At 54.2% G+C, this 11,164-nt stretch overlaps 1 protein-coding gene across 3 annotated transcripts in view; it reads right to left on the bottom strand.

Moving 5' to 3' along the window:
• Positions 1-10,351, bottom strand: part of CXCL12 (C-X-C motif chemokine ligand 12) — a 28,208-nt gene extending 17,857 nt beyond the window's left edge. For 2 of the 3 annotated variants that reach the window (XM_068981754.1, XM_068981756.1), the window contains exons 1-3: positions 10,226-10,351; positions 6,113-6,230; positions 3,930-4,016 (exon numbers count right to left, since the gene is read on the bottom strand). In XM_068981754.1, the coding sequence (XP_068837855.1) occupies positions 3,930-4,016; positions 6,113-6,230; positions 10,226-10,286 (266 nt within the window). In that variant the 5' untranslated portion in view covers positions 10,287-10,351. Of the gene's footprint in view, positions 1-1,238; positions 1,333-3,929; positions 4,017-6,112; positions 6,231-10,225 lie in introns of those variants that run through there. The other variant, XM_068981755.1, reaches the window with a different exon arrangement.
• Positions 10,352-11,164: the final 813 nt, after the last annotated feature.

The following is an 11,164-nucleotide window of genomic DNA, read 5'->3' on the forward strand; positions in this document are numbered from 1 at the left end:
CCCGTGCCATCTTCTGGATCTGTGTACTGAAATCACGGTCAGGGCTGGGAGGCAGGGTGCATGTGCGTCCATGTGTGATGGGGGTAGGGAAAATAGCATATATCTTCAAGGGTTCCGTTTGCAAAGTATCACTGAAATCAGTCCTTCTCTCCCCTGGGATCCCTCCTCCTCCCAGTCCAAATTAGCGACTTGGGAAGAAATCTCAGCTATAAATCTGTGTGTGTATATGTGTCGGATTGGGGGCTGGTGAATGAGGACTGAGACAGCTGTGTCCCGGAACCTAATCACTCAAGGCCGGCAGCAGCGGGGGAGGGGACACACTAGGAGTCCCTGGAGCTACAGGCCCTTCACACAACTCCTCTGCTTTGGGGCCTCGGGGACCGTGGACAGAATCTACAAAGCGGATTAATTGCCCTGCAAAGAGGCTCCCTGAGAAGCATTTCCACAGCTGCTCTCTGGAAATTCAGAGCTGCCAGCCAGTTTCCCCACGTAGTCTGAGGAAACCCACCTGAGCTTGGAGGTAAGGCCACTCGCACAGTCCCAGGCCTGGGGGGAAAGGCCCGCCTCACATGGCAGAGCGGTGGAGGACCAGGCAAGGCACTTGTGGCAAGGTTTCAGTTATCACCTGCAAATGTCATGCCCACAGCCAGCTCTCCTCCACGAAGGCAGGGACGCCCCAGGCAGGGGGCAAGCAAGAGGGCATAACGCACATGCCTCTCGCTGGCTGTCGTGAGATGCCCCTGCTGGGCTATCAGACCGCTCTGTGCAGAGTTCAGGTGGCCACATGCTGCCCTCAGACAGGAATGCAGATTATAAGAGTGTGGAGCTGTGTCAGCTCTGAGGGATCCTGACCATGGGCCTTCCGAGAGAGGGAGTAGAGGGCTAGGTGGGAGGCTCATCAGCCCAGGGAGATGCTGGCGAGAGATGCCGGGTCACTCTAGATGGAGCCCTGAGCCACTCTAGAGTCCAGGCTGTTCTAGAGAGAGTCCTGAGCCCACAGGCCCCAACCCCCGTCTCTGCACAGCTACTTTCTTCTTAACGCAGCAAACCAGGAAGGGCCCTGAAAAGCACATAAACACAGGAGCCAGTGTGGCCACAGAGGCGGCAAAGCGCGGCCCCCCCTGGGCATCTGAAAGCCTGCCCAGGAGGCAGGGGGGTCTGCCCTGGAGGAGGCTGAGAGCAAATTTACAAAGCGCCGGAGCAGAGTGCACTGCGGTCCATCTCGAGGTGGCAGATAACTAGTGTTTCCTTTTCTGAGCAGCCTTTCTCTTCTTCTGTCGCTTCTTTTTTCCTATCTTTTCTTTTTTCCCCACTTTTTCTTCTCTGCTCCCCCTTAGATAGAATTAGTAGAACCATTAATAATGTTGAAATAAACAAGAGTACATGTCAGTCTGTGCAATATTTAAAACTGGCCCGTGTATTTGTTTAACCCTGTCTTTAGTCTCAGGCCTGGAGGCCCCTGGGCAAAGTACTGTCTGTCAGTATTTCATTAAAATAAATCAGACATTTTCCCCCATTCCAAAAAATATTACGCGGGCTTCCAGAACACTGATACTTGTGAACTGGTTGTCGCCATGGTCCACTGGCCGGCTTGACCCTGGTTCCCGCTATTGCCTGAGGCTTTAACAGGGACCAGGGCTTGATATCTGTAAGGGTGCGAAGGCAGGCCCAGGGCCAGACTGCGTCACCCCAGCCTGCTCTCCCAGGGCCTCTTTACATCTCAATGCAGAGCTGAACTCCCTGCTTTATCTTAAACATCTCTGCATTTCAAATCGAATAAAGGAGGCTGGAGGACCAAGGTTTAAATGACCGTCCAGGAGAAAAAAGAAGGCAGCCCGATCCCACCTTCTTTCTGGATGCCCGTGGACACCCCTGGAAATGACTGGGATTGTTCTGGAGAGCAAGGGAGAGAGCTGGTTAGCAGGATTTTATTAGAGCAACTTTATTAGAGCAATTGGCTCTTGACTGTCACATTAACATGATTCAAGCTGAATGGTATTTAATGATTTATGGGGTAAGGCCACCTGTTCCTGAGAAAGCTTGATATTAACCATGGGCTGGAATTATGGGATTTTTACATGGGAAAATGTGAAAGCTGGGTATTATGAGGGTTGTGTCTCTGGAGATTACATGGGGATGTTAGGAGAACCAGGTTGGAGGAGGAAGGGGAAAAGGAATTAGTGAGTCAAATATTATTCTTCAGAAAACTAGTGCCACTGATTCCACTGTTTAAAAAAAAAAAAAAAAACACAAACACTCGCGTTGCAGATCTAACCTGCTCCTGAGCAAGGCCCACGTTACCGTCACTTGCGATGTGAACGCAGCAGAAGGGAGGCAAGGCACCTGACCAGCAGGCCAGCTTATGTTTATAAATACCAGAAATGTGTGTGAGCCCCACGTCTGACAATCAGTGGCCTTTAGCTCAGGTAAATAAATTCCCACGTACAGTAGGAGGTTTATACCATGAAGCAATGTCATTTTATTGCTAGTACATATAATGTCACATTTGATACAGTTTTAGTACAAGTGAAAAAATACACTGTGGGTAACATTAAAAGGCTGCAATCACACTTATATATCATATATATTTCTTCACAAATTGCCAGTAGTTTACGATAATAGAGGAATGTAACCTACTGACATTCATATGGCTCCACTTCAAATATAGGTATTGTTAGACTATAAATATATTTTGAAATACATCTGTCTACTAAAGAAACGTTTAAAAAAATTGTGCACGAAAATATATATAAAAAATGCCTTGCAAAAAGTTACAAACACCACCAGGCCCATCTGTGGGTCCCATTTATGCGTGGGGATTTCATCTTGCCAACATTTCTGACTGGAACCTGAAACTGTGCTGTGGCTTCAGGAGGAGGGGTTAGTGGTCAGAGGCTTGTTTATTCATCTATTTTTTCACTTCTGATTTCAGAAACCTCAGAATTTGTAGAGCCTCCATGGCCTAAATAGGCTTCAGAGGCAATCACAGAAACCAAATTCCTCAAAGGAAACCCTCAGATTGAAAATTGCATTTGATTCTGCAAAGACCGTCTTCCATGGGAAGGCGGAGACATGATCTCATACCCCCAGCAGAGGGCCAGCCCCATTCTGGAGAAGGCCAGAGAAGGATCTCACAGAGGGCCTGTGGACGAGGGGTGGGCAAAGGGAGGAGGGGGGCCGCAGAGCTGGAGCCCGTGTGGCCACCCTCCTCCAGCTGGCTGCGTACAGAAATGAGAAGCAGGAGCAAGATGAAAGCATGCTCTGGGAAGCAGGGAGAGGCTGGGAATGACCCAGAGAGGGTCTCTGAGCACAGTCCCCAGTGATGGCAGTTCTACATGGAGCTCTGCTCCGATCACTGAGCCTGAACGGGGAGGAGTAAGGCAGTGGCCGCTGCCGAGCGGCAGCCAGCATCCGGGCCGTCAGCCTAGCGGTGGTCCCCCCTGCCCGAGCTGCCCCAGTCTTCCTCCCAGCCTCAGCGTCTGGAGGAAGAATGCTTTTCTCAGCTCCCTGCTTCGCCATCACCTGACTGTGCTCAGACTCCCCAGAGGAGAAAAGGAGAATCTCCAAAACAAACCAAATAGAGCTTGAAGTAATTATCAATTTAAAAAAGGATAATGAGTGATGATGACTGTGATGATCATGAGGTAACTGACTGGTGGGAAATGCTGATGGGATGATATAACTTCTTAGAAAAACCCCAGTTATAAAACAGCCAATGTGAAGAGCATGGGTGAGTACACGCTGCCGTATTGTACCACGTGCTATAAACGCAGTTGTCTGCGTGCTGGGCAAAGCTCACGTCCATCCCAGGTCAGTGCACTGCCCCCAGGCATGCCTTCCTCCCCCACACCTTTGCCCTCTCGTCTCGTTCAGGTCTAGCTTTCCTCGGCTGGGTCTAGTGGAAAGTCCGTTTTGGTAGCTGTGCTTACTTGTTTAAAGCTTTGTCCAGGTACTCCTGAATCCACTTCAATTTCGGGTCAATGCACACTTGCCTATTGTTGTTCTTCAGCCTTGCCCTGTCAAGACAGAAGAAGCGACAGTGTACAGCTGGACAGACAGGGGCACGGCTGTGACCTGGGCCACTGCTCACCCGATACCCGGGTTTGGACCCGACTGGAGCCTCCCAGCTGGCTCAGGCTCGGAAGCCCGAGATGTCCTCGGGAGACAATGCTGGCCACGCTGCAGCTCTCACCCCAGAGATACTGGGAAGACAAGGGAGTCTTGAAGGAGTCCAGAGAGAGTTCACACACAGAACATTTGCGCTGGCTTTCGAAGGATAAGTAGGAGTGGGCAAGTAAAGAGGGAAAGAGAAGTAGGAGCCAACACCCCAGGGGGGTGGCACTGCAGAGAGGGTGTGGAGGGACTGGAGAGACAGGACCCTGAGCAAGCCTGCGGCCAGGTATATGGAGCAAAGAAGTGGGGCTTTATCTGCAAGTTTGTTTGTGATGGGAACTCGTGGGGACTTTGAACTGGAGGGTGGCAGAAGCAGATTTTTATTTTGATGGATCATCTTCACAGTACATGGAAGACAGACTTAAGAGTAAGCCTGGGGGCCTGGAGATCTACAGAGAAGTCAGAGCAACAGTCTGGGGGATGGGAGAGGTGAGAGTGCAGTGCGGGCAGGGACAGTGTGCGGGGTGGGAGGGGTGGGGACGGGGCTGAGGGAGAGGATGTGTTGGCGGTTTGCCAGAAAATGGTTTCCAGAGAGATTTTACAAGTTCACGGAGTGTGCATGGTCTCATTTGTTCTCTGCAAGTTTGGTCTGCACCCTGTCACCTCCATTCATAGCCTCCCTTCCTGAAGGCTCTCGGAGGAGAGCCTGGACTTATCTCTGGATCCCTCTCCATAAAACCCTGGTACCAGGTAATGGCAAGCAGCCTGAGGACACTACCAGCCCCAGCCACTCGGCATCCATGAGGACCCCTGGGGCCAGCACAGTGGCTTGGCAACACTAACAGGAGTCTTCACACAGCCTGCCTGTTGAGCCAACACGCTGCGCAGGGGCCCGTCTCAGAGCAAGTGGACTGTGGTCCAGTGCTGGGGTCTGCTGTTTTTTAATGTTGTGTTTGTGCAAACAGATCTGAGGACTCTATTTGGCTTCTTCCAACTCGAGATGCAGTCCCAGGCAGGAAAACCTGCAGAGTCTCCACTGCAAAGTGGCCCATCCCCACTCAATTCAGTATCTGATTAAATACTTCTCAAATGACAGAGTGTTTTATTACAAGCAAAGAAAAAAATTCATCTTCTAGTGCCCTGAAACATAGTGTAAATGACAAACACATTCAAGGCAGCAAAGGCTAGGAAAAAAAGACAAAGACAAATCAAACCTAAAACCAGTTGCTGTCGGGTGGAAAATCGTCAGGTAGCTTTTGTTCCACCTTTTGCGTCCCCCACCAAGCTCACTGCAAGTGAGCACGCGGACACGTGGGCACTGGAGGTCTGAGCAATGGACAACCACGTGCGGCTTTCTTTCTGCACCCGGCCCAGCCTCCCGCACTCCAGGAGAGATCTTTGTCATCTGCATATGTGATTTTGGTGCGTCTCATTCCCGACATGAATGAAATCAAATGTTAGCAGCTGCCATCAACACCAGCAAAGCAAAAACCTTGTGTGTTGGGTTTCAGAAAATGCAGTTAAGTGAGCTGGTGATTTTGAGTTTCACCAAACTATTTAATGATGGCTTCAGCTGCATTTGGGTCTTGTGATTTTGCACTGTGTGATAATGGATTAAATGAGGGCACTAAAACCCTGAAACTGGTAAAACTATTACTAGCAAGGGGCTGGTTAATTTACTGTACTTCAGCAGAAAGAAACTTTGGTGAAGTTCATGTTCCTCCCATCTAAGGGGCGCATCGGAATGTGCTCCCATCTCTTACACTGAAGGGAGGAAGCTTGGAAAGAGGAGGCAAAGGCCTGTGGGAGCACGGCACCCAGGCTTAGGGCACCAGGGTTAAGAGCAGCTTCTGAAACCCCTTCCCGGAGGTAATATCAGCTGCCGCTAATCACGCCAGGTTCGAGGCGGGGCACTCGGCGTGCGTCATTTCTTAGCTCTAACACGTCTGCGGGTTAGGTGTCACTGTGCCCGTTTCTGGAGGATGACGTTGAGACTTACACGATCTGGAGGGCACAGTTTGGAGTGTTGAGGATCTTGAGGTGCTTGACGTTGGCTTTGGCGACATGGCTCTCAAAGAATCGGCAAGGGCATCTGTAGCTCAGGCTGACCGGTTTGGCTGGAAAGGGCAATGAGAACAAGGCAGCTTGTTATTTCCCTGCTGGGCCTTGGGGATACGAGGGTGACTGAGTCTGCAGCCGAGGGATCAGGTGGTGGTTTGCTGGGGAGTGATAGGAGGAGTCACGGGTGCCCGTGGCAGAGACCTTCACCTTGGGCCACGCAGGGAGCTCTGAGTGGGCTTGGGTTCAGCTTCGACAAGGCAAGAAGCCAGAAGGACCTGAGGAAGCCGGACCCTAGGAGGGTAGGGAAGCGAACATGAGAAGCCTCCTGCTCCTGCGTCTCAAGATAAAGGGCATGCATTACAGGAGAGGACTGCTTCAGTCCAAGGCACTGAGGTTCCCAGTGATTCTTTGCAAAATCAGCTCCTCCAGGGCCTACTGAGAAAGACTTCCCCATCCAAGGAAAAGCAGGAGGAAAGAAGGAGCTCTAGGCTTGCTCTCTCCCCCTCCTCCCCGCTCCTCCCCTAGAAGCCACTGCAGCCTCCCTGGGAATGCTGCCCTCCCCCACCTGCAGTCCCCTCTCCTCACATTTACCTTAAGCTCAGGCAAACCACAAAAGGATTCCCGACTGGCTTCCTCCCTGGGAACCCCCAGAGGGCAGGCAAGGGCCCACCTTCTCCCCCGCACTCCCAGGGCTTCAGCACAAGGGCGCTCCAGCCTCCTGGGTGGATTCCATCTTTGTTTGCCAATCCGCCAATTTGCAAAATGCCATAATTGCCACTCATTAGTGTGAATTAGCAAAGGGCTCCTGCAGAACCCACAGCTCACCCTGTGACTCTAGAATTGCCAGCCCGGGGGCAGGGGTGGGGGGTGGCGTGGGTGCGGGTGGCAGGTACGGCTGGGGGGAGTGGATCCTAGGACTTGTGTGTGGGGGTCTGCGTGCACATTTTCTGCAGATTTTACCCAAGCCCTACTTAATACCCCAGATTATGTGAAGTTGTGGGTCCTTTCATCAGGGATTAAATGTATGTCTGAGAATATTTAGTCCAGAGATTTTTTTTTTTAAAGTTTGCCTGTTTACAGAGCTCCCAGAAGCCTTCTGGTGGTTCTGAAGTTCCATGCTTTGGGGCAAGAGAGCTGGGGAAGCTTATGAGCAAGGGACTTTTTGTTTTTTTTTTTCTTCTAAAGGCTGAGTTTAGTTGAGAGAGGCCATGACCACCAAGTCAAGGGGTAAGCAGACCACCTGGCCCCTCCCAAGATCAAACTCGACTCCCTGAAAACCAGGAAGAAGAAAGCCTGGTTTCCAGGCGCTCAGTGACTGTGGCCCTAGGGAGCCCGGAGCAGCCTTCAGGTTCACACCTGGGCTGACTCCAGAAAGGCACTGCTGGGGCCGGGCTTTTAGCAACTGCACCAGGTCCCTGCACAAGTCTTCTGTAACCAGAGCACCTGGGAAAGTGGCCCGGAGCTGGGGGCTGGGCTGCCTGAATAAAGGATGAGCAGAACCAGGCCGTGGGTCCCAGTGGTGAGGCAGGACTGGTCCCAGTCCCAGAGCATCAAGCTGGAAGGTGCACCGCGTGACGGCTGCCGGGGCGATGCTGTGGACAGTGCGGGCTGCTCCTCGCCCCTGTCCCCCAGACGCGGCTTGGACTCCATTAACCAAGCAGTGAGATCAGGCCAGAAATCAGAGCCCATTCTGAGCTCAAAACACAAGCTTTCTCTTTTCTCCTCTCCCCTCTCCACCCCCCTGGGATTATCCATTTCCTTCAAAGGCAATTTTTCATTCTTGCTCCCAGGACCTAGTTGCCTGCCTATCAAGCAGAGACTTTCAACAGGTTTTTTAAAGTGACAGAGCCCCAAGTCTTCTCACCAAGAGAGCTAGGTGCTGTGTCCACCTGGCAACCTTCCTGCCAGCTTCTTACCAACATTACTAACTTTTCCAACTGTTTTGCATATGTACAGGCAAGAGGCCTGACTGCCTCAGATGTTACCCAGGCAGGAGTGGGGTGAACTTGGCTTCTGGTGAAGCTGGCATCTGGTGAACTGGGTTCTGCTCCGCAGCAATCCTTCCACACTAATGCAGAGACAGGAGCCCCCGAGTCAGCCCCTCCAACCAGGCCTGGGAATGGGGCCCAGCCTGGCTTTAACCCCTAGAAGCCCAGGGCATCCAGGGACCCAGCTTTGTGGTTGAGGTCAGCCAGTGGGATGAGGGTAGAAGCCAGAGGCAGAGCCTAAACATGGGGACTCAGCGTGAGCACCCGGCCTCTCGGCGGTCACCAAGTGCCTCCTGATCTAGGCATGCAAGGAGGGCATGACCATCCTGACCTGGCCACTCAGCTGCCAAGAGGGCAACTCAGATGGACAAGCAACTAACACTTCCCAGAGTTAGAAGGAGCCTATGAACGAGGCCTCCACTCCTTCCGTGTTCCCCAGGGTCAGCTGAGCCCAGAACTCCAAGACCTGGGTCCCTGCATTCCAGTCATTTCTGCAGTTCCCTAGGGGAGGTGGCAGCCAGAGGAAGCACCATTTCCTCCTCCAACAGCTGGATGGTAACACCTCCACTTTCGCCAAACCACTCAATTGTTAACAGCCTCAAACCAGAGCGTTCCCCATGACCTGGGGCCAGGACTGTGTAAAGAAAAGGCTAGGTTACTTTTTCACCTTACAGAAAACAAAACAAAACAAAACAATCTAACTTCCCTTTGGGAGCAGTCCCACTGTAGCTTTAACCAGCAACTTGCTACACTTTTAAGAAACACTTCCCAGGTGGTCAGTCACCAGCAATGGAGAAGGCAGCCTGTGGTCTTCTGTGGGAACCCAACTGACTGCTCCAGGGTCTGAGCCCCCAGACTGACCTCAGCTGCAGGGAGATCTCAGTGTTCTTCAACCCTCTCTGCAGGACTGGTTAGAAACTTCACAGCCAAGAACTCCCAGCAGGGCCTGACCAGGCTGACTCGGTTTTGTTTTGTGTGTTCAGAGGCAATGGTTTATTTTGGTTTGCAGCACTGGTGTCCTGTAACAGGACAGTGAGTTTTCTCTTAAGCCTCAAAAGGGAAAAAACGCTCTCTCCCTCTCAGAGTGAAATGGGACACCACCTTTCCCCGTGGCCTAAGGCGTTGGCGATTGAATTTTGCAGCAGCGCTCAGCTCGCTTCGAGGTAGAGAGCTCAGCCGGCTGGTGACAAAGCCGCCTGTCTGCAGGTGTGCTTAGGGGACTGGGTAGGAGCATGCATGACCCGAATGGCGCCTCGGTCTCTCTTGGGTGACCCCAGGAAGAGGCAGGGAAGGCACTGGCTGGGTGCGCGTCCAGCTTCGCCGCGTGACTGCGGACCGCACTACGGGTATGGAAGCGCAGCCAGACGTTTGGCTCAAACTCGACAGCTGCTCGGAACGAGACGCCCGCGGAGCCCCACGTAGGTGGGTGCAGAAAGAGGGTAGGCCTCGCGTGAATGGCACACCTCGCAGCTTACAGGATCGCATCGCCACCACAAACAAGTCGCGGTGCCAGACTGGCTTGGCAAAGCGCTCTCTCCAACACGACCCGCAGATCGCATGTCCAGTGCGATGCGATGCGGGGCCTCGGAGCCCATTCGCCTCCGGAAACTCAGCTGCGCTCGGGAAGGCGCTAATCTGGGAGGTGGGTGGTCAAGGGCCAGGGACCCGCGGCTCCCGGTTCAGCTCCACACCTCTGCGCCCTTGCTCGCCGACTCCGAAAGCGCCCAGGGCGCGCTCGCACCCAACTATCCTGCGCGAACTCGCTCTGCAGCCCGCCCGAGGTCGGGCGGCTGCTCCCGGGTCCCGGAACCAAGCCCTGTCGCGGAGTGCGAAGCCTCGGAGCGGGGGGCGCTTGGGGAACGGGGGGACTTCGAACGCCGTACGCCGAGGGAGTGCGCCCTGCGAAGCGGGCTGCCTCAACCTCCGGGCTGCAAAGCGGCGCGGGCTGGGCTCGCTCGGGACAGCTCGGGCTGGGGCGTCAGAGCCGGGGCCCCTCCCCGAGCCCGGAGCCCGGAGCCCGGCGCCCGGCGCCGGCCCACGCCTCGGTCGCGGGGCGCACTCACCGTCGCTGAGGCACAGCGCAGTCAGCACGAGGGCCAGCACGACGCAGACCTTGGCATCCATGGCACTGGCCGGCGGCGCGCGGACGGAGGCCGGGCGCGGCGGGGAGGCGGCGGCGGAGAGGCGGCGGCGGAGAGTGCGAGTGCGGCGGCAGGAGGCGCGCGCCCGGCGCTTTAGAGGCGAGAGCGGGGCGGGGCGGGCGCGCGGCGAGGGGCGGGCCTGGAGCTGAGTCCCGGCGGCGGCAGGGGGCTTGGACCGGAGTCCCCTCCCAGCCGGCCGCTCCCCCTGTCCCCTCCCTTCCCACCCCTGCCCCGGCGCTGGATGCTCCCGGGACTGCGGAGAGCTCCAGTTTGTGACCTCTCGGTTGCGCTGGGTCCTGCTTTGGAAATCTGACCTGCACGGAGGAAGCCAGTGCCCAGGGAGGGTTGGAGACAGGGCTGGTAACTGTTCCCCGTATGCAGATGGAGAGATCGAGTCCCAGAGGCTAGAACTGAATGAGAACCGAGCGAAAACAGGTCGGTCCTAGAGGTAAGGGCCAGCCAGGCCAGTGGCGGCCTGAGTAGGCTAAGAGCGTCCTATTTGGGGAGTGTAGGACCTGGAAGTGACCACCGGCCTCGGCTTGCTGCACTGCGGCCAGGTAAACTGGAACCAAGGGAACCAAACTGGTCTTTGCATCAGAGCTTCTCTTATTCCAAGCCGAAGCTATCGCTTATGCCTTAGCCGAGTCTCAGTTTCCTAAAGTATGGAGTTGAAGCTTTAAAATAGAACACTGTGCCAAAAGGAAGCAATGCCAGTTCGCCCCAGAGGCTTTTAGTGACCATGCATTTATTCAGCCCTTTGCACCTGCTCTTCAACTGAGAAATGGGTTAGTTTCCACCCTGCGAAGGGGAACTGTGGGAATTGACTTGAGACCACCGCGAAGTGCTCAGCATTCAGTCTGA

The sequence above is a fragment of the Capricornis sumatraensis genome, chromosome 10 (assembly GCF_032405125.1).
Source record: "Capricornis sumatraensis isolate serow.1 chromosome 10, serow.2, whole genome shotgun sequence".
NCBI classification, from domain to species: domain Eukaryota; kingdom Metazoa; phylum Chordata; class Mammalia; order Artiodactyla; family Bovidae; genus Capricornis; species Capricornis sumatraensis.